Source organism: Phoca vitulina, unplaced genomic scaffold (genome assembly GCF_004348235.1).
Source record: "Phoca vitulina isolate PV1807 unplaced genomic scaffold, GSC_HSeal_1.0 scaffold18, whole genome shotgun sequence".
NCBI lineage: Eukaryota > Metazoa > Chordata > Mammalia > Carnivora > Phocidae > Phoca > Phoca vitulina.
Window position 1 is genome coordinate 15,816,760 of NW_022589721.1, and position 24,006 is coordinate 15,840,765.

General features: G+C 39.9%; 1 protein-coding gene across 1 annotated transcript in view; it reads left to right on the forward strand.

The window, feature by feature from the left end:
• Positions 1–24,006, forward strand: part of DEPTOR (DEP domain containing MTOR interacting protein) — a 122,759-nt gene that overhangs the window by 37,737 nt on the left and 61,016 nt on the right. Inside the window, exons 2-3 of the mRNA XM_032415698.1 lie at positions 2,474–2,652; positions 3,700–3,823. Of these exons, the coding sequence (XP_032271589.1) occupies positions 2,474–2,652; positions 3,700–3,823 (303 nt within the window). The remainder of the gene's footprint in view (positions 1–2,473; positions 2,653–3,699; positions 3,824–24,006) is intronic.

Sequence of the window (24,006 nt, forward strand, 5' to 3'; positions counted from 1 at the left end):
GCTTCGTTTATTTTTTATTAATAATTACAACTCTACGTTGGCCTTGTGGTTTTAACATTACCTGCGTCAGGGAGCTGCCATGAGGATTGATGTCAATAAAGCAGTGAAAACAGTGCCTAGCGCACAGGAAGGGCTCAAATGCTCGCCTTATCTTCATTAATGAACTTTGTGACTGTGTGATGAAGTAATCACCATGGGTATAATTATCCCCATTTTATCAGGGAGGATTGCTCAGAAGTTTGATCTTCTGGAATTGCTGGCAGTGTCAAGACGAGAGCCAAGTGTTATATTCCTAGTCTTGTGTTCCTGATTGCCCTCACAACGGACATTTTAGGGTTTAGTATTTTGATATATGAACTTGGGAGGATGCAACCTTCAGGCCATAGACATTAAGTCAGCATATGTGAAGGTGCTTAGTAGAATACTGAGCATAGAGTAGGAAGGCAATGAACATGATTTTTTTCTTTCTCTGCAGTTTACAGGTATTAGGATTCTCATTTCTGTCCTCCTCTCCCTTGTCCCTGCTGACGTCCCAGCTGAGCATTTCATCTGCAGACTACTCAGGTGCCTCTAGGCTGTAGCACTTCCTGGTTGTCTTAGTCAGCTCAGGCTGCCATTACAGAGTATCACAGACGGAGTGGCTTGAACAACAGAAATGTACTTTCTCACAGTTCTGGGGGCTAGAAATCTGAGATCAAGGTGTTGGCAGGGTTGGTTTGTTGGAGGCCTAGCTCCTTGGATTGTAGGTGGCCACCTTCTCCATGTATCCTCACATGGTCTTCTCTCTGTAGAGGAGTGTGTCCTAATCTCTGCTCCTTATCAGGACACTAGTCATATTGGATTAGGGCCACCCTCATGACCTCATTTTAATTTAATTACCTTTTAAAAGAGCCTATCTCCAAATATAGGCACATTCTGAAGTACCAGGGGTTAGGGCCTCAGCATATGAATTTGAGGGGAACATACTTCAGCCTATAACAGTGGTCTAGCAAGGAAGAGATCTAAGCTTCAGAGCCCCAGTATGCTCCCAACTTATACTCACAACCCCTGGGATATCAAAACCCATTAAATTTCATCAAGTCAACTCTGTTCAAAAAGCCGGCAAGAGTACAGTCTAGTTCCTTCCTTAGGGAGTAAAAGAAAGGAGGTCAGGGCCTGTTTTGTGCCAGGCACTGTGCTGGGTGCCAATGCTATTAATAGACATTATGTCACCCAATCTCAACATGGCCAAGGATAGGGTGAGCATAATTGCCTCCATTTTACAGAGGAAGAAAGTAGCCTCTTGCCTCACTCACACACTTACTATGTGATTTACTCATGTGGCACTCCCATTTCTCAATGAAGTTGAGAATATGAGGTTAGGAGCATAGGACCACGTGGGCAAAGCAGGAAGAAAGCTGACCTCGTGTTTCACTCAATTCAAACCCTTAAGAATTAAAAAGTAAATGCAGGCTGATAAAAGAAGAAAAACCAAATGGAAAAAAAAAAATTTTAAGGCAAGTTTAAGACTCCTTTGGAAAAAAGTCACCGAGCTCTGAAGGGAGTAAGGGAAGGCTCTGTGTCAACCACTTTTCCCCGTACTAATCCATCAGCCTGTAAATAAATTGTATTGTCCCACAGCTTTAATCCATCTCTCCTGGATATTTTGTTTATCCCTCCCTGGCTAGAGACAGCACGATGTGGCAGTTGGGAAGTCAGACTCTGAAGTGAGACCATCAGGTGCAAATTTAATTTTCATCACTTGTTAGCTGTGTGGCAAGTCACTTAATCTCTTTGAGGTTCTCTCTACTGTAAGTTAAAAAAAAAAAAAAGTGTAGTTGGTAATAATAACTTTTGATGAGGTTGTTGCGAACATCTATGGAATGTGCTCTGATCAGCACCTGGAACCTAGTAAGCCTCACCGAAGGATTAGCTGTTGCCCCTATTGAAAGCAGGACAAGCAAAGGCCAGGATCTTTGTGCTACTTTCCGACCTAGGTCTCTAATGCCTTGAAATATGTAATGGGCAGGTGGTAGACACTCATTGGTATCTGTTACATAAATGCATGAATGCTGATGTGGTGGACCTTGAGCAATCTGTGACAAAGAGAAAGTACCTGGTTTCAGCGAGTGTTCAGAGTTTTTGTTTGTTGTTTGGTTGAAGCCATAAGCCGACCGGTGGAGGGATAAAGAGAAGGCATTCATCAGAGGAGGGGCGAGAAAGCTTTTCTCAGTCTTCCAAGTGGCAGGAGAGCTCTAGCTTGTCCAGTGTTGTTTTCCCCTCCCATTGACCTGTATCATCTCTAGATCTGGGGGTAGAATCATTTCTGGGGCCTCTGGGCTCTGACAGTGTCACAACCCTCTACGGACATGCAGGTATGTGAATGGCACTCTGATACATTTAGAGACTCCACTTTGTTCCTGAGCTCTGGGATTGGCTTAATGATTTGTGTTGTCATTAAAATTCCTAAAGCGATGCCAAATTTTCTTTCCAGGCTCAGGCTGCATGAAGAAAAGGTGATTAAAGATAGGCGACATCATCTCAAAACCTACCCAAACTGCTTTGTCGCAAAAGAACTGATTGACTGGCTGATTGAGCACAAAGAGGCTTCCGACAGAGAGACAGCAATCAAACTCATGCAGAAGTTAGCAGACCGGGGCATCATTCATCACGGTGAGTGAAGTAGCCACCGACATTTGAGGTAACTTGGGAGGAAACCAAAGACCACGTCTTCTATTCCAGATATGAACCTACCCATTTAGGAAATAAAATGCTTGGTCTCCTGTGCATCTCTCCCCAGTGATATTCCCTTCCTTCCTCTAAGAGGCATTTGGGTTTATTTCCATTTGCTTCTTCGTACTTTTTCCTTTCTGTATAGGCATCTCTTAGCAAGGTATCATATTGCTTCCAGTGCTTTAAATCATTATAAAAATGCATGTTTATTCTTTTACAACTTGATCAACACACTGAGATTCATCCATGTTGATGGCATATCTCTTGTTTGCTCATTTCCGCTGCTACGTATGCCATATATAATTACGCCATGGTATGTTTACCCATTCTCCTGCTGATGGACATCTAAGAGGTTTCCGAGTTTTCTGTTACTCTCAGTGGTTCCATGAACGTTCATAAACACATCTCCTTGAAATCTTTAACCCTGACCAAGACCTTCCACATGTCCTTTTGGGCTGGAATGCCCTTTCTCTTCACTTTAGCCCATTTTCTAGCCATTCTTCAGGTCTCTGCCTACACTCTGCAAGCTCTTCAGAGAAGTGTCCGTTCCCTGCAGCTAGGTTACTGGGGTTACTGGTTACTCCTTCTTTGGTCTCCCACTGCAGTATCCCCTCACCTCATTCATTGCCCCCTCATGCCATATGTTAATTACATGTTGACATTTCTCTTTATCTCACTAGACATCACATTCTTTGAGGCTGATGTCTGCCCCAGTATGCTCAAGAAGAATTTGTGGCATGAATGATGCATTGAGTTTTGTGACCATTTTACTAGATAATGATGGTGATGATGATGATGATGATAACTAATATTACTGAGCACTTACTTGATTCCAGGTACTGTGCTAAATACATGCACTAAAGCATAGATTAGTGTGCTTCGGAAATTAGGTAGTAAAACAAGTCTTAATTAGCCTCTCACATCATTTGAGGAATTAAATAAGATTTTTTTTTTCTTATTTGCCTCTCTGTGTATATTGTGTTTCAGTGTGTGATGAGCATAAGGAGTTCAAGGACGTCAAACTCTTCTACCGCTTTAGAAAGGATGATGGCACCTTCCCTCTGGACAATGAAGTGAAGGCCTTCATGAGGGGACAGAGGCTGTATGAGAAGTATGTCGCACGTGAAATCCCCCACTGTGATCTTAACTTGTGGAGAGGAGCAGGGCTATTTCAGTCTTTTATCATTCTGACTTCAGCCTGGCTCTTCCATGTGGGATGGTTACATAACTGTTCCTTTTAATATGGGAAAACTCGATCCCTCATTTGCTTTTCTCTTTGCCAGAAATCAAGTCGATTTCGTAAGATTCTGAATAAAGAATTTATTTAAATAGAAAATATTTATTTTCTATATTTGAGTCGATTTAACAAAACTCCAGAAATAAAAACAAAAGGTTGGAGCTTGATGTTTGCCCTCAAGTAAGGCAGCTGCCTATTTTCTCTTTTGAGCACTGTTGTGTAACTCGGAGGTTTAGTCTTGCGAGTGGCTGGAGAAGCAGTGTCAAGTACAGGGAAGTTCAAGTTCAGGTCAAGAGATGAGTAGTGAGAGAACTTCAGATAGCAGGATGGTCTGAGAGGAATAATCTCTCAGCTCTTCGAAGGGAGGAATGCCTTGTAGTCCAGGAGTATTCTGTTGCTGGGTCTCAGATCTCCCCAGTGGTCTGTCTCTGAGCTGATCTGCTGTTCCTGTGGTCTCTTTCCTATCCCACCTCTCTTGTTTTTTTCCAGAGCAGCCATTAGGGAAAGGAGTACAGGGGCAGGACTCCCCCTCCTTAACTCTGGCTGCCTTTTAAATAGGTTGAAAATAGGTATTTATCCCACAAAAGAGCCTACTGTGTGGTGGGTGGGTTGATGCATGGGGAGGTGGGACTGGGGAGTCAGATTAAGTAACATGATGGTTAAGAGCCAGATAAGTTTGATTCTAGCCCTGTCACCTCACCTCTGTCAACCTCAGTGTCCTCTTTTATGACCTAGGAGTGGTGATGGTACGACCTCCTAGGTGTTTAGTGCTATTGTGGGAATTAAAAGAATAAATGTGTCAAGTACTTAAATATTTAGCTTAGTGACTGTGGTATGTTGTCAGACCCCAGAGATGATAGGCATTTCAGATATTAGTCTGATAGTGATGACCACCTGGAGCTGGTATTGTCCAGCCACTTAATGCCCCGTATGTGTTACTTCTCCCATCACTTGCTTTCTAAACTGAAGTGTAGAAAATCCCTCATCTCCCGGACTCACATGAATTTGAATGGAAGGGATCCATCAGCACCTCCATTTGTATACCTGATTGTGTGTGTATGTTTTGTTGCTGTTTTCTTTTTCTTTATTTATTTTTATTTAAATTAAATTAATTAACATATAGTGTATTATTAGTTTCAGAGGTAGAGGTCAGTGATTCATCAGTCTTATATAATATCCAGTGCTCATTACACCACGTGCCCTCCTTAATGCCCATCCCCCAGTTACCCCATCCTCCTAGCCCCCTCCCCGCCAGCAACCTTCAATTTGTTTCCTATGATTAAGAGTCTACCATTGTTGCTGTTTTCTTTTACTTTCTTAGCTCCTTTTGGAAAATTCTGGCAGGTGTTAGATATTCAGATCACCAAGACAGTCCTTTCAAACTATAACATTCTAAGTTGTCAAAGGCATCCATGTCATTTCCATGGATCAGCATTGCTGTCTTTTTTTCAGTGTGCAGTTGGCTTTCCAGTCATTAGTGTTCAGTATCACAATTTCCAAGTAAACTTATTTCTCCAAACTGCTTGTGAAATTAATACTAGGAAAAGTAATTTAATCAGTACTTAACCTTGCATGAACTAGCTGCCACCTCGCAGTCTTGGCCCCTACACTTGGTTGCTGGAACATACTTGGAACAAACTTTGGGGCCTTTGGAATGATGGCTCAGTTACCTACTTGAACAGTTTTGTTTAGCATATATATATATATGCTTAATCATTTTTATTGTATTTCCCATATTTCCCTGGATATCTTTTCCATGAATCTCAGCATGTACTATTATTTTGTAAGCTTTGTAGACTTTCAAAAATTATATGAAGCAGAAAATAGTTTTGTTCATAGCTCATCTTTTTAAGAATTTTATTTATTTTAATATGAAGTTTTTTTCTTTTTCTTTTTCTTTTTTCTTTTTTGCCAGAACACTTGCTTAGGATACCTCTAACATGTGTGAAAGAAGGCCTTGCAAAATATATGTTCCTTTTGTTTTTTTCTTTTTAAGATAATAACAGTCAATAACATTGGTTGGTTGATAACTATGTGTCAGGCAGGATGTTTGTTTGATCCATTTGTTTGATCATCATAACAAACCCTGATTTAGGTCAATTGTACCCATTTTATGGGTGAGGAAAATGTGGCAGGGAGAGATTCAAGCTCTTACCCAAGGTCACTTCACTAATAAAAACATCTGGGATTTGATCCCAGAAGCCCAAAGCCCAAACTTATTGCTACTAGGCTATTCCTAAATCTTAGAAAGCATTTTTATTATTAGGAAAGATTTATCATTATTTATTATTTATGGAGATTAAACTAAGGAAATCAATGTTTTCTTCAAAATGTAGTTTATCTTAAAATGTGACATGGGGATTATAAATAACCTGGTATGGAATTTTCTGTAAAATTGACTGGAAATAGTCCAAGCAGACATGGGAGAAGGAGAGTAAAGTGATTTTTCTTCAAGATGAATCTACCTGTAGATTTAGGGACTAAAGAGCATAGGGAATATAATCAATGGTATCGTAACCAAAAAAAAAAAGAGAGATAAATCTATATGGTATTATGTAAAATGTGATAGAAACAATATCTTTTATTTGTAAGTTGAGCTCCTCAGAGCACTTCCACTAGCTTATTTTATCTGAATTCTCTCAGTAGACTAATAATAGAATAGTAAATAATAATAGAAATAATAGTATAGAAATTGACAGTATAAAATACAATATAAAATAGATGGGACGCTACGTTACCGCCCCGTTTCTCAGAAGGAGCTTCTGGGACCTGAAGCAGTAAGGTCATTTCTGGGTGATGGTGATACAGCGTGAGAGGGTAGCAGGTGTGTGGGCTGCCGCTCTCCACCCCCTCCCACCAGCTCTGGGGGGCTGGCTGTATTGTCAATATTTCCTTTTGCTCTCTTCTTGCTTGTTTGTTCTCTGTTATTAATAGAACTTTGTGAAACTAGGTGGTTTCTGTCTGGGGTTTTGCTGAGCCAGGCTGATTTGGGGGCACCTGGCTTTCTAACCTGTAGAGTTTCTCGGTCTGCTAGTTCATAGGACAAAGCTGTATTTCAAAACTAAAATTCAGTGACTCTGCTACCTCTTAGGATCCACGTCGCTCCCGTTAATTTAATTCAGAGGTACTCAAACGAATACCGGTTAAGGGGCAAAAGCCGGCCCTTTCAGGGGGTCCCGCCATGAGGAAGGTTATGGGAGAGTTGGGGACATGAGTCCTCTGCATAGTGAGTGACAGTGGGTGTGGTTTTCAGAGTCACCCAGACCTGCTCTTCAATCCCAGCCTTCCAGCTGGCTTGCTCCGCTACCTCAAGCCGGCCGCTGAGCCTCACTGATCTGTAGTCATAAGTGGAGGTAAGGCTGGGTCTCACCTGGAAAGGCGATGGGGAGGATTTTAGTCTGTACATTGCTAAGCACAGCATTTGGCACAGAGTGAGCACCCAAGAAATGTTAGCTGCTGCTGTTAGAGTAGTAAATCATAGTATAAATAAATGATACCTATTATTATTTAGCCTAGCACAGAAGTAAGAGCCTAGGAGCCAGGCTGCCTGGGTGTGAATCCTGGCTCTGTGCCTCATTGGCAAGTGGCTTCACCACTCTGTGCCTACAATTGCCCTGCTAGTAGTTGGATCTATTGACTGTATCCACCTCTCAGACTTCTTGTGGGGCTTAAATGAACTAACGGGATGTGTAAGGTACACAGGACAGGGCCTACCTCAGAGTATGAGCGTATCCTGCCGCTCATCTCCCGCTACCAGCTGGAAAGGGTGTGAGAAAGAGGATGTGTGCCCCTGGATCAATGCCCAGGCTTTGTCATTTTGAGCAATTCATCTGAGCACATTCAAGGCACAATGCACTTCCATCAACAAGCTTTCGTCAAACCTTCACTATGGCCTGAAGGTGCCTAGAATAAGGCATGCCATCTCTCCAGGAGGGGGCTTCCTGTTTCCCACTTAATTTTGCATGGGTCCAAATACCCCAGACACACAACGCGTGAACATAACTCACATTCTCCCAAACAGTACAATTTTTACTTTCCAAATGAGACCTGCGTGAGCAGGATAAATATCCGTAACCTAGAAGAACAACGTTGAATTTGTGTCCGCTGCTGTCCTGTGGTAGAAGATATTTTAGGTGCATATTCCAAACTATAAAATTTGATTATCATTCAGCAGTTGGCAAAATAGACCACTTTAAAACAGGTTGAACTCAGGATTATCAAGTGCTCTCTATACTGATAAATAGAGGTAGCTATAAAGGAGAAAATGAGTTGAATGTACAATTTGGAATTTCCTTACTAAAACTAGTAGTTGAAATGTACATCTTAAACTAACCTTGATTTCATTGTGAGATCTGGAGGAGACTTCTCCGTTCTAATTTAACCTCAGTCTTAACATGGAGGTAGCTCTCTTCTAGTCTGGTTCATACAGACATTAGTTTAGTTTTTTGCCTAAAGGGCCTTTGGTTTCCTCAGCAGCAAGAGTTTCTCTCTCCAGCCACTAATAGTCTATTTAGTTGGCTTCGGAGTATAAGCCTGATTGAAGCATCGCTTTAAACTCCCTGTGTGCCATTAGATCTCAGTTGCGTTCCCACTGCTTCCTTTATATTCTCTCCTCCATAGCACTGAAGGGAAATATAAGGGAGAAACTATATCCAAAGGGGAAAAGCCCTTTTGTGTGTTTTATCTTATCAGAGGTTTCTCTACCATGTGTCCCTGGGATCTTTTTCCTGTTCCCGCCCAGTGCCTGGCACAATAAATATTTGTTGAATGAACAAAGGACTCTGCATGCTGTGATTGCTGTGAGCTGCTGAGCCTGTTCCATGAAAGAGCTACAGAGAACTTGCTTTTAATGGCAAACAACAGTAGACAGAGATTTACCTTGTCTCGCCTCCTTAGAGTTTACAAAGCATCTTATGCATTAACATGTTTGATCCCGTGTACAACTCTGGGAGTTAAACTCTGGAGACACAATTAATCCCACTGTAGAGATGGGGAACATGAGCTAGAGAGAGGTTTAATGACAGATGTAACTCTAAAGCGTGGACCTGGAGCAAAAAAAAAAAAAAAAAAAGTCTTCAAGCTTTTGACTCTGTCTTGTTCCATTTCTGGGATAGAAGGGCTTTTCAAGTGGAGATACTGAGTTCTATGAATGGATTCACATTTTGTGTTCAAAATGTGTTTTAATTATTCTGCAAACTTTAATAAAAATACTATCTAATGGGCTATGTACAGCACTGTCACAGTTTCCTTGTGCTGCCCAGTTTAACAGTGAGTCATAGAATCTTGGAAGAAATGTTTCCTGTCTTCTTGGTTTATTTGAAGAGTGTCCTGGGATTGCATTGTAAGTGGGTTAAAAGTTGTTCCCTTGTGCAATGGCTTGTCTGAGTGACAAGGGATGATTTCAGTACTGCATAACTGATACCAAAAACTGGTAAGAGTCTTGAGATTTTACCCTACTTGCAAGCTAACTAGTTTGCCTGCTGCCATTTCTTGGGTACAGGCAGAAGACAAGAGACCCCTGGGTCAGAGACAAAGGACAGTTTGTTACTCTCAGCGATAGTAATAACCAGAGTATCATCATTTTCTGGAGCCAGTTCCCCAAGCCTTAGTTCCCATAGAATAGCACAATGGGGGCCAGATGACACCTGCCAGGGTTGGGTTACAGAACAGGATCCCAAGCTTGAGGAACCTGAGTTTTTTGTAGTAGTCTTTAAGCAAACTGCTCTTTAGCACAGAGTGAGACATTATCTTTCTCATACAGGACAGTAAGCCAATCTGCCCTTTTGCTTCAGAGACAGACACTATCTACCTTCCAAGTCTGTTTACTATACCAGCATTCTTGAAAAGATAGTTTAGAACATAAGCTGTCAATACTTCTACTTGCAAGATATAAAGAGATGTGTGAGATCCATGGAGAATTATCTCCTGGCAACTAAAACAAAATGCACAAATTAATTGGATTTTGTAGCTGATTATTGAGGGAGCAATAAATAGCCTCACCAGTCCTCTTACTTCTGTATTTTGTGTGTTACCCAAAACTACCTTACAGGTTTCACTGTTTAACTTTTATAAGTAAATGTTGTGTTATAAGCATGAAATTTAAAAACATGGGATTTTCTGTAAAATTTTATTTGAGAAAAGAGATTCATTATTTAAAAAGTTTTAAAGTGGTGCTTTTTAAAAGGGCCATCATCTCTTCTCACAGGGTGTTTAACAACCATTTTAGAACAAAAATGTAAGTGGTTTCATTATGTGTGCAGCTCTATGCAGAGTCATGGGAAACTTTTGACCTAGAACCACATCCTTGTTGGATGCTCCTAATCATCTCTTCTTTCTTTTCTTTTTTAAAAAAAGTTTCTTTATAGCAGGTCATGCAAAATTGTGTGTTTCACCTGATTGGTTATTAAAATGTTTAATAATTTGCCTGTCAGGGAGAGACCATATAGAGCAAACTCGCTGTTTTATCATTTTCAGTATCAACAAAAATTTTATATTGCAGTTATTTTCAAATAATTTCTCTATCTAAACACTGCCTTATACATTCTAAGTGGAGTTTAAAGTATGGAAGAGAATGTGTATGCATGTTGAAATCAACCCAGCCCTGGTTCACCCAATTTTGTTGGTTTTCTTATTTTTAACAGCTGCAGCTTCAGCCTGCCAAGGAAGGGCCAGCTAGGAGCCGACCTCATGGCTAGTTTGGTCCAGGTAGCTGAGCTCAGGCCTGTTCTCCGGGAATAGAACTAGCCAGTGTCTGCACATTTGGTGATGCCCAGAGACTGGGAGGTAGGGGTGGTGAAATGCATCTGGGAACACAGAGCTGTTAGAAACACTTCACACTCATCATGGTGGTGATCACCAAAACAAACAAACAAACAAATAATAAATCACAGTGTTTGTGAGGATGTAGAGAAACTGGAACCCTTGTGCCTTGCTGGTGGGAATGGTGTAGCTACTGTGAAAAATGGTATGGGGGGAGGGGTCCTCAAAAAATTAAACATATAGTTACCAGATGATCCAGCAATTCCACTTCTGGGTATGTACCCAAAGGAATTGAAATCAGGGACTTGAACAGATATTTGTGCACCCATACTCATAGCATTATTTACAATAAACAAAAGGTCAAAGTAGCCAATGACCATTGATGGATGAATGGATAAACAAAATGTGGTGTTTACATACAATGGAATATTATTTAGCTTTAAAAAGGAAGAAAATTCTGACACATGCTATGATACGGATGACAACATTATGCTAGTTAAGTAGCATCAGTCACGAATGGACAAATGTCATATGATTCCACTTATGCGAGGTCCCTAGAGGACTCAACTTCATAAAGACAAAGAGTAGGTTGCCAGAGACTGGGGGAAGGAGGAACGGGGCGTTATTATTTAGTGGGTATAGAGTTTCAGTTGGGAAGATGAAAAAGTTCTCGAGATGGATGGTGGCGATGATTGCATAATCATGTGACTGTATTTAATGTTACTGAACTATACCCTAAAAATAGCTAAAATGGTAAAAATTTATGTTTATTGACCACAATTAAAAATAGATAAAATAAATTAAAAATTTAAAAATCACTAAAAAAAAAAGGGCTGGCCAGAGATGGGCAGGCAGCAGTCAGGCTTATCTTAAAGTACCCGCAAGCAGGAGAAAGACAAAGCAAGGTGCTATCCGTACTGTTAGGGCCAGGTGTTGGTCAGAGGAATTGAAGAGACAGTGAAGTAAGTCTGCAGATGCTGATGAGAATGATGAAAGCAGCAAACATAGGGCATGATTGATGCCTATTGTATACTAAGCTCTTCACATGTGTTGTCTCATTAAAGCCTCATTCTAAACTAATGAGATAAGTACTGTTGTTCTCCCTTTGGCAGATAAGGAGGTCCAGGCTAGAGAGGTGAACTAAGTTGCTTACCTTCACAACCAGAAAGTATGAGGACCATTTCCAACCCTGGTTTCCAGCTTCAGAGCCTATGATCTTAACTGTTTTTCAGTCTGCGTGTTCTACTTCGCAGTTTCTGTTGCTTCAAGCCAGGGTGGTAGCAGAAACGAAGACCGCTAAATGATAGTAAACCATACACAGCTTAACAGACTTTTAAATGGATGTGAAGAAAGTCTTTGGGTCTGGTTTGGGAAATCATATTCTCCTTACTGTTCCTTGGCAATGCCATCCCCCTATAATTCATGGCAGTAATAGTCAAGCTTTGTTAACATGCAGAATGGGCAACAGGCCAGCTATGTTTGTGAGAAGCCATCAGCCCTAGCTTGTTGTCTACAGATTTCTAGCTCTAGGTGTTACTTAGAAATGATTTTAAGGTAAATGCATTGCTGCTTCAACAGTAGACTGGATTCATGGATGCTGGAGGTTGACAGTGCTGGTTATTTCTGCCATGTTTCCCTGATCCCGTGTAATTTCAGGGCTGTGGACCAAGTCTCTGTAACATTCACCTTGCCAATCAATCTCTGTTGCTCCTTTTCAACTTGGTAAAATGAAAAAGCGATTTAAGATTTCTGGAGTTGGGGAAGCATGGGTCAGAGTTCTTGGCCTGCCTCTTACTGAAACATTCAACCTTTCTGACCCTGTTTTTTCCATTTATAAAATTGGAAGAAAATGTATAATTCACAGATTTGTTGTGAGGACTGAGGTAAAGCTCAGCAGAGCCTCATCTAAGGCAGGATGTGCTGTATTTCTAATCTGTAAGGAAAAATGCATATAGTCAAAAGTATCCTTGCATTACCCAGATTGCATAAAAAAACACGTGCCTTTCTACACCAAAGTTATATTCAGCATGGTGAGACTCCCAGCCTGGACACGGGACATTTCTGTTCTCCAGATCCATCCTCTCTGGTTCCCAGCCCTCTGTGGGCCCCAGGAGGCTGACCTACATGGACTGAGGTCATCACCAGGCTCCATGGCCATTGCCTCAGTCCGTGAGAGGCATGAGCAGGAAGTACGTGGGAGCGAGGACAGTGAGGTCAGGGTAATATTTCTCTGTTCCCTCCCCAGTATTGAAGGCCTCAGGTTCTATCAGGCAGCCCTCTCCTTCCCCACATCTCTTTTAGGCTTTGGAAACTTCCCTCCCTCCAGAATCCTCAGGCATAGAGTTGTTAATGATCACTGCAGTCTGCTAGTCTGGGAGCTTTACTTGGTCATTGCCTTTAACCCTGCCCATAGCATCAGTAGCTCTTCTATTATGAACTACCTTTTAGCAGCTCATTTGCACATCCATGTTGTTTCCTGCTGGGACCCCGATTGATAAAGCCCATGAGACCCACCTGGGCACTGAAATGTGTTATCATGTAGCTCCTTGAGTGGGCAGGCAGGCAGAATTGCCCACACTCTGTCCATAGAAAATTCACTTGCTCTTTCCGTTTTCTCTGAGCATGTGCCGTGCATGATGTGATGGTTGGAATCGGCACAGGGTTCTCTCAGTCACCACTGTTGCGCAAGTATGGCATGTGGTTGGATTGAAGCGGCTTATTTTGGCTCCCTTTCTGCCCCTCTTTCACCCTGGGTTCTAGCCCAGCAACTACAGCAGCCATCTCTCCAAGTGACTGGGTCTCATTCTCTCCTGCTGGACCAGAAGCCCATTGATGTCATGGACCTTGGTCATTCTTACTTAGGAAAGAAGTCAATGGTTAGCCCCTTTCTCTTTTTCCTAACCTGTGGCATGTTCAAATTTGAGTAAAACCAAGAGTAGATATTTGATCATCTAAGATCACTCTTTGTATTTACTCATTCTAGGGTCTTAGTGTAGACATTCAAAGAATAAGAATAGTAAACATAGCCATCATTTACTGAACACTTTCTGCTCTAGGCACCATCCTAAGTATTTTTCACACATTATTTCACTTAATTCTTCCTACACCTCTTAAGAGGGAGAGAGTTTCACCATGAATTTCCAGGTAAGGCAAGTGACTTTGAGATGGGCCAAGGAACATGCTTTAAACCTTCAGTTGCTAAAGAGTGATCCTGCAAAAATTGCTCATAGTGCACGCTCTTCACTTTCCCACAGTTGGCATTAAAAATTAAAAATTTAAATTTGAGTGAACCTGTAGAAATTAAATATCATCTCTAATATGGTTTGAATACAATGACCCTCACTTACATCTGGAAGAGATCAAGAACTCAGAGTCCTTTCTAGAGGAAATAGCTTATTTGTTTTTAAATGTTGAAGTTCTAGAGTGAATGGATCAAGGGCATGAGGAGGCTATGCTAGGCATTCTGCCACAAAGGGGAAAAAGAACACAGAGTAGAAGAGGGGACAGGACCTTCTGAGAGAAGAGGCACATTTTGGAGCAAAGTAGAAGTAGATGTTTTAGGAGTGATACCAGAGGAAGGCGTGGCTGGGAGTTTTTAAGGAAGGAGAGTATTCTTACATTAGAGGCTTTGTATGGAAGCTCCCCTGGGTAGGTGGCTTTGTCTTTAAATGTCAAGATGAATCCAAGAGTGTAGTTGCTGTATTGTTTATCTTGCTTTATTTGCTAAATGAAAACATCCCTACTTAATTACCATCTCTTCACACAGAGCTGGGGAGTGTAAGCAAAGACATTGTTCCACCAAATGAAAAGAGCACCAAATTGACAGAAAGCATTTATTAATTTCAGAGCTTCTAACAAAAGAGTCTTTCAGACCAGAATGAAAGGCAATCCAGATTTTTAACTTTATCAAATTTAAATTTGTAGTCAAAGTTTAAAGTTTAACTACAAAGTTAAATTTATTGAACTGTAATATACATAAAGTACACATTATTCTAAATGTGCAGCTCAGTAAATTTTCACAAATTTAACACACTTATGAACCCACCATCACCCAAATAGTATTTTTTTTAAATTCTCCTCTGTAGTCTACCATAATTTAATATTCTAAACAAAATTGATGTTAGCATCAGTGTTAGCATTCATTAGAATATAAAATATCTTTTTAAGTAATTAAACTTTTTTGGCTTTTATGTGTTTCATCTGTCACCTGAATGCCACTACCTCTCCCCAGATGCCTGGAATTGGTTCTTCTGGTTAGTTTGAACTTTGGTACAACCTGATGAGGATTGACAGGAGTTGACAAGGGTCTATTCTCAGGGGTGTGCGTATGTACCTCTGTGTATCATTTGTTCACTGCTACTTTGTGACAGGTGATATTCTAGACACTTTTATAGATTAGCTATAGTTTTTACAACCCCATTGAGGTAAGCATTATTATCTTTATTACATACAATAAGAAATCCAGGATCATAGAGCCAAACCACAGCTTGGAAATCATAGTACAGAGATTGAAACCCAGGACTGCTTCTCATTGCCCCTCTCTCTCGAACCGTTTGTGCTAATAGGCAAGAGCAGAGGAGAAGGTAATCAACCAGATCACTCCTAGTTTCCTTGCTTCCCTTTCATATCCGTATACTTCTAACTCTATTGTGGCATTTATCTGTCTTGCCCATAGGTTTTTAATGTTTGCTTTTCCGCTGGATTGTAAACAATTAAGCTCAAGGGCCATGTCTTTTCATTTCTGCATCTCCTGGGATATAGAAGATGCTCAATAAATATTTATTGAATTAATGAATGAATATGATTTTTAACAGCTTTATTGAGATGTAATTCATATACTATATAACTGACCCATTATATTATACATGTTAATGGTTTTTAGTATATTCACAGATATGTGGAATCATTACCACAATTGTAGAACATTCTCATCACCTCAAAAAGAAGCTCCGTTAACTCTTATCTGTCACTTCCCTATTCTTTCATCTATCCCTAAGCAACCACTAATTTACTTTCTGTCCCTATAGCTTTTTCTGCTCTGAACATCTCTATGAATGGAATGATAAAATGCATGGTCTTTTGTGCCTGGCTTCTTTCATTTATTATGTTTTCAAGGTTCATCCATTTGTAGCTTGTATCAGTACTTCTTTCATTGTGCAGCCAAATACTATTCCATTATATGGATAGATAAGATTTTCAGTTTCATCAGTGGATGGGTATTTGGGTTGTTCTACCTTTTGACAATAATGAATAGTGTTGCCATGAACATTTGTGTACTAGTTTTTCTGTGCACATATGTTTTCATTTCTTTTGGACATATAGTGAGGAGCAGAATGGCTGGATTGTGTAGTGGTTTGAGGAGCTGAGAGATTGTTTTCTGAAGTGGCTGCACCGTTTTACATCCCCACCAATAGTGTGTGAGGCATCCAATTTCCCCACATCCTTGCAAACAACTTGTTAATATCTGACTTTTTTATTCTAGCCAACTAGGGGGTGTGAAGTGATAGCTCATTGTGGTTGGTTTTGATTTGTGGTTCCTGATGACCAATGATGCCTATCATCTTTCTATGTGCTTATTGACCATTTGTATATCTTCTCTGGCCTATTGAGATCATTAGTCCACTTTGAAATTGGGTTATTTGTCTTTATTATTGAGCTTTAAGTGTTCTTTATGTATTCTGGATGCAAATGCATTGTCAGATATATGCTTTGCAAATATTTTCTCCCAGTCTGTGAGCTGTCTTTTCACATTCTTGCCAGTGCCTTTGAAGTGTAAGAGTTATAAATGTTGATCTAGTCCAATTTGTCTTTTCTTTTGTCACTGGTGCTTTTGGTGTCCTATCTAAGAATCCTTGGCCAATCCAAAGTCTTGAAAATTTACCCTTATGTTTTCTTGTAAAAATTTTATGGTTTTAGCTCTTACACTTAGGTCTTTAATATATTTTGAGTTATTTTTTTGTATAGGGTGTGAGGTAAGGGTCCAACTTCATTTTTTTTTTTTTTTTTTTTTTTTGCATGTGGCTCTCTAATCATCTCAGCACAATTTGTTAAAAAAAAAAATTCTTCCCATTGGGTGGCCTTGGAACCCTTGTTAAAAATCAGTTGACCACAGATGTATCAATGATTTTAACAGTGATTTTAAAGCTGTTTTAAGAGTGGAGTCTTATGATCGTACAACATAAAATCTTGGGTGGGAAAAGAGACCAGAGCCTGTTTCCCTTCCTCTTTCACACCACCTCCACAAAAGTGCAGTACAAAGTGGTCCCATGAACATGCACAAAAGTAGCGCCTACTTGTCATTGTGTTCAGTTTCTTAACTGTATCAGTTCATTGCACTTTCTTACCTTTTAAAGTATATATATTTTCCCTAGTTGGTATTGTCCTCAGTTTGTCTTCATGGCTTCATCTTACCTCTCCTAAGCTTCTTTCTTTACCTCTTTTCTTTCTTTGTTTTTGGCCTCAAATGCTTCTGTTTTCTAATAATTATGGAAGCATTCAATACAAATAGTAACCATTCCCTTAAAAGGAGACTTATAATTTGTTTTAGAATCCAGCTTCCCTGGACAGTTGTTGGAAAAGGCTAATAGGTTGGAATTGTTTTGAAGACATTGTAAAAATGCTCGGCTTCTCATCTTCTTGTGTAATTTTCCAGTTATGAAACCATAGCTGAATGTGGCCCCCTTAGGGCAGCTGTAGCCTTGCAGTTGTACTCGGCTTCTGTCTAAAGCTGGTTCAAGTTCTGTAAATGTTTACTACAACAACACTAAAAACCATGGGCAATGAGAAAATTACAACTTAGGTTCCAAAATATCAGTCTCCTCAAGCATAAAACCAGCACTAAAAATTCTAGTTTTTCTTCCAGCAGATTTAAAATAACAAGCAAGGAGGAATTTCACCTTTCAAAGACAAATCACCCTCTCTATTCCTGTTGCTTGTGATATTCTTAGTTTTTCCTCAGTTGATTAACAAATATTTGTTGAGCACTTCATGTATATGCCTTCCCTAAGCTCAGTTTTTTTGTTTTTTTTTGTTTTTTTTTTAAGAAATAAGAACATTTAAGGCATGGTGTCTATCTTTCAGAAGCTTCTAGTTTAGCTGGAATGCATTAAAAATTGAAGGATATATAAACCATGCACTGATTTTAAGTTCAAAACAGAGAGAGAGCTGTCTGGATTGCACTTTAGTTGGGATAGTTTCAAAGAGGAGTTAGTACTTAATCCAGCCCTTTAAAGCCGAGGCCCACTGTGTCGTTTAGCACCTACTGCAAATGAGAACCAGGTAACTTTTTGCCCTTTCCTTCCGGCTATTGCAGTCATTTCCACACAGGACTGCTCATGAGGAATTAGGGCTGGACTTTAGCCCTCCTTTTTACCTGAAGTCAGGTTTCCTTGTACAGTGAACAACCTATATCACTGTACAGTGAGCCTCCTCCCCTTTGGAAGGTAGTTTGGATTTCTTCAAGAAAGAAAGGAGAGGAGATGTGAGGGAACAGCATGAGTAAGGAATGAAGATGAAAATGAGGATGTTCAATTCAGTGTATAATATGAAGACGAAAGCAGGAGTTAAAGCAGATAAAAGATATTTGTTGGCAAAGAATGTAAAATGCTGTTTTTCCTTTCTTCTCACCCTTTCCAGTATGTACTATTTTTACTCACAAATATTAAATGAATGGTTTTCTGATTACTTGTTCCAAGTCTAATTATTATGAAAATTATGTTAATTTATCTGTGTAACATCTGTTCTATAGATAATAGCATAGTACTTAAAAATACCAATGCTCATGTAAGCATTTCTACCTAATTAATACTTTCTTTCTAATCACAGAAGTCAATGTTATACATTCAAACTGTAAGTTGGGAGCATACATGTAAATATATAATTTATACATTGGGAGCTACTTTATTGTATTGGGTATTAATATAAGCATTTTGTCAGGAACAAGTCATCCAGTTAAATATAAACTTAACCCTGGGGCACCTAGGTGGCTCAGTCAGTTGAGCATCCAACTCTTGATCTTGGCTCAGGTCATAATCTCAGGGTTGTGAGATCAAGCCCCGCATGGGGCTCTGCACTGAGCTTGGAGCCTGCTTAATATTCTCTCTCTCCCTCTGTCCCTCCCCCTGCCCCCCTTCTCCTGTGCATGTGTGTGTGCATGCTCTCTCTCTTTCTAAAAAAAAAAACAAAACCAACAAAACAAAACTTAACCTTAATATAACTTCTTTACTGATTGATAGCATTTTTCCCCAGTTACAAAAACAGTACTTTCTCTCTGGGGAATAATTTGAGTAATAGAGTATTCCATTAAAAAGAAAAGAAAAATCATTCACAAACTACCCCCAGGAGTAAGAAATTCTTTTAATATTTGGGTGAATGAATTTTTAATTTTTAATGGTTATCATGTATATAAAGTTACATATTTTGCCTTTCAAAATGATTTATCATTATGCTAACACAGGACTTTTTAAAAAGCTGTCTTTCTAAATCCTAAAGCACCTTTTTGGCCACATAGCCCATGGGTCATTGTGACTCTCCCTAGCTTGTGCCCTTGAGTACCATTTACCTATGTTCTCATGTTATATAGGGCCTTCTCAGCTATTTTGAATTTTTTTTTTTCAGTGCACAAGGAGATCGCTATCAGCTTACTTCTATTTCTGTTCTGGCCCCTAAATGTAGCAGTTCCTTCTATTGTAATGCTGCCTTCCCCTTAGATTAAAGTGAGTCTGGGAAATCTGATTCAGATGTATATCCAGGAAAGGTTGAAATCAACTCACATGCACAATCAAAATCTGTTGCGTTCATGCTTACAGGAGGCAAGGATTGTTAATGCCTAGCACCATATTTGGCATGTGGCTTTATGTCATGATTATAGGCCAGAGCAGGACAATTTTGACTAAAACTGAATTTGTTCTATAAAATATGAGAGTTTCTGAGCATCGTATACACTTCCGATTACTAATTAAAATAGAGTTGTTATTCTTCTCTGGAGAAACACACACAGAATCTTAATTCATCTTGCCACAGAGGGTTTTGATTTGATCAAATACTGGCTCCATCTAGAAAACTTTTATCATCATCACCACCAACATCATCATCATCATCATCACCACCACCAACATCATCATCTTCATCATCATCATCACCATCATCATCATCATCACCACCAACATCATCATCATCATCATTATCATCATCATAGCTAAAATGTATCCAGTGTTTCAGGGGCAGCTGGCACTGACTGAAGCATTTCATGCATTATCCCGCTCCCTCTGCAGAGCTCCCCAAATAGTCACCCTTATAATCCCAAGTGTACACCTAGGGGAGCAGGGTCATGCAGTTAACATGTATGCAGAGTTAGGATTTAAAGCTGGATTTGTCTTGAATCCCATGTTTTTAAAACTACCCTATAAGTAAAGTAAAAAATATTAAATAAATGAGGAAGAGAAAACACACAACTGTAAATGAACTATAACTATTGAAATTGGCCTTTCAGTTGGTTAATGAAAATAAATCAGTGTGGTACCTGCTCTCCCAGACGGTTCCAAATATTCCCACCTCTTCCTATGCACGCATGTTGCTCTTTCCACGAAGAGGTGGTGCATGTATCCCCTCCCGTTGAGTCTGGCCTGAGTTTGATGGCTTTAATAAAGGCAATTCAGGGCAGTTGACATTCTGTGACTTCAGAGCCTAGCAGTTAAGAAGGCCTGGCTGGGTTGATTGGTTTTTGATGAGTGCCAAGATAATTCAATGGAAAGTGAATAATCTTTCAACAAATGGTGACGGAACAACGGGATAGCCACGTGCAAAAGAATGAAGGTGGGCCCCAACCCCATGCCTTACAGAAAAATGAGCTCAAAATGGATTATGGAACTAGATGTAAGGACTAAAACTGTAAAACTCTTAGAAGAAGACATAGGAGCAAATACGTTTTCCTGGGCTTGGGCCAGGCAGTGGTTTCTTAGCTGTGACACTAAGCACACAAAGAACAAAATGAGAAAAATGGAGAATTTAGACCACTTCAAAATTTAAAACTTTGGGGTTACAAGCAATATCATGAAGAAAATGAAAAGACAACCCACAGAATGGGCAAAAATATTGGCAAATCATATGTCTGATAATGGACTTGCATCCTGCATGTAAAAAGGACATTTAAAATTCAAAAATAAAAAGACAAGCAACCTAGTTTTCAAAATGAACTAAGGTTCTGAATAGACATTTTTCCAAAGAATATGTACAAATGGACAATAAGCACATCAAAATATGCTTAGTATTATTAATCATCAGGGAAATGGAAATCAAAACCACAGTGAGATACCACTTTACACCCACTAGGATGGTGCTAAGAAAAACGGATGGATGGTAGCAACTGCTAGCGAGGATATGGAGAAATTGGAACCCTCACACTTTACTGGTGGGAATGAAAATGGTTCAACAACTATGAAAATAGTCCAGCAGTTTCCCAGAAGGTTAAACAGAGTTACCATGTGATCCAGCAATTCTACTCTCAGGTGTATATGAAGACATATGTCTACACAAAAGTTGTATATGAATATTCATAGCAGCATTATTCGTAAGAACCAAAAATGGAAACAACCCAAATGTCCATCAACTGATGAATGGATAAACAAAAAGGTAGTATATCCATACAATGGAATATTATTTGGTCATACTAACTGTGGAAGGAATAGAAGACTAATACATGCTCCAGAATGGATGAACTTTGAAAACATTATGCTAAATAAAAGAAACCAGTCACAAAGGGCCACATGTTATATGATTCTATTTCTATGAACCGTCTAGAGCAAGCAAATTTGTAGACGCAGAACACACATTAGTGTTTGCCTAGGGATGGGGCAGTGGGGAAGTGGGGAATGATTGTAATGGGGTTTCCTTTTGGGGTGATGGAAATGTGCTAACATGGATTGGAATGATGGTTGTGTACTCTGTGTATAAATGCTGTTGAATTGTACATGTTAAATGGGTTAATTGTATGGTAAGTAGATTAGGTTTCAATAAAAACTATAAACAAGTTCTGGTAGCATCTGCCTCCTCCCTCTTGAGCTCTGCATCTCAACATCCAGCCTGCCTCACTGGACAGAAAGGCTATGTTGACTCAGGAGCATGGCAGCACCAGACACCTAGCCCTAGCCACCGTCTGCCTGCGAACACATGATGGACCCCTAGCAAGAGTGATAGAGGAACTGCCCACTTGAGCCCCAGGCAACCCAAGAATACTTAGATATAATGAACTGGTGGTTGTTTAAAAGCCACCAACCTTGAGGATAGCTTGTTACATAGCAAAACATAATTGGAACAAGTAGTAAGTCTTGCCTTAACACTATGACCACATATTAGTACCAAAATCAAATCCCACGAAAGTCTTTATCTTAGAGAAGAACCTGTATAGGGACATTATTTGATTTTAAGAAGAAATGAAATAAGGAAGAACTAAGGCTGGCAGGGACATGTTTTAAATGGCAAGCTGAATCAGTGCAGGAGGGCCTGCCAAGTGGTCTCTTTCCTAAAGCTCACATTGGCAATAGCAGCTAACCAGCCTCTTGTCCAGAGGCCACCAGCGACTTAGCAGGAGCTCTAGAGGTCTGGCAGGTCATGTTTCTGGTTACAAGAGGTGACACAAGTAAACCCTCTCCACTTGTCCTCCCCACATCTGAAAGGAAAATCGCTGAGCTGGAAGGGATGGAGTGTAATAAAGAGAGATAAAAGCCTGGTGGGTCCATCTGTGTCTTAAATGGAGACTATCAACCGGGCAGGAATTCTAGATTCCCAATCCTGTGCCCAGCCATGACTTTCATATAATAGGACTCTGAAAATTCTGCTGGGAAGACTGGAGGGAGTGCAGAGGAGTTTCCGTTGTTGTTTCATAGCTGTTGGGCACAAATCCATCCTGCCCTGGGATAGACACCATGATTTATTAAGTAGTGTAAACACTTTGTATATACCTCGTCTTTTATACTGTAAAGCTGTTTTATTCACACTCATAGATGATTTTCACAATCATGGGTGAAAATAGGATTATACCCTGGAGAAAAAGGAGGCTGAAACAAAGGAAAGTGGCTTGTTTTATATCTTACAGCTAAGTGATCTATTCCGAATAAACTTAAGTCTTCAAATTACTAGTCCAGCGTCCTTTCCACAACAGAACTGGGCTCTAAGTCTGAAAGCACTGAAAATGCACATCCTGTGAATGGACATTCAGGTATGGAGGTTCATTTACCCCAAATGAAATGATTTATAAATATGTATAATGTGCTTCTTTGCATGACCTTGAGCAAGTTTCCTACCCGCAACATTGAATGCTATCATTCAATTTTTTTTCATATGGATGAGAATTACATTTTGGAAATTCAGATGTAATTGACACATAATGTGTTAGTGACATTTTTCTCATGTGGATGAAGAGGGGGTTGGATTACAGTGATCTCTAAGGTTTTTTCCTGCTCTAGAATGAAACGGTACAATTTGTGGTGCATATTATTGTTAGTTTGAAAAGAAATGAGGGTTTTTAAAAGAAAGAAACTTCCACACAGAAGACAGGAACTTATCAGGAATTGTTTTAAACGAGGAAGATGACACAATGATTTTGGCATTTTATGCGGTTTCATTTTCCATTGAACCAACTTGTGTGCAAACATGGGCCCTACCCTATTGGAGCTTATGATTGAGTAGAGGAGGTAGTCTTTAATCTGATAATCACACAGACTGTACAGGGAGCAATGAGATGGCCTAATGGAGACCTGAGGATAGCTGAGATAACAGAGGATGAGGAGTCAAGTGGGTTTAAGGAATAGAATAGTGGAAAGGTGGGGGAGACCATTCCAGCTGCAGGAATGACATATTCAAAGGCCCTGTGGCAGATGAGATATGCTATGTTTGAGGAGCTATAAGAAGACCATCTCTGAAGCACAATGAGGTCAGAGGTGAAAATGATCCTAAAGGGGTAAAGGGAAAGATCATGCATGCATTAGAGGCCATATATAGGATGTCAGTCTTTAGCCTAAAAGCAATCAGAAACCACTGAAGTGTATCTTCAACAGGAGGAGGATATTATCAGGTTTGAGTTTGAAAAAGATAAATTTAATTGCTATGTCTGGACTTAGATGCTTGAGGTTGGGTTGAGAACAAGAGTGGGTACATAGTGAAGTCTAATGAAGAAACCATTGTAATTGGGTTAAAGGTATTGGTATTATGGGCTAAGATAGTGGCAGCATTGGAGATGGGAAGGCCTGGACATATATGAGTATGATTTGGGGCATAAAATTCACAATTCCTATGACTGCCTG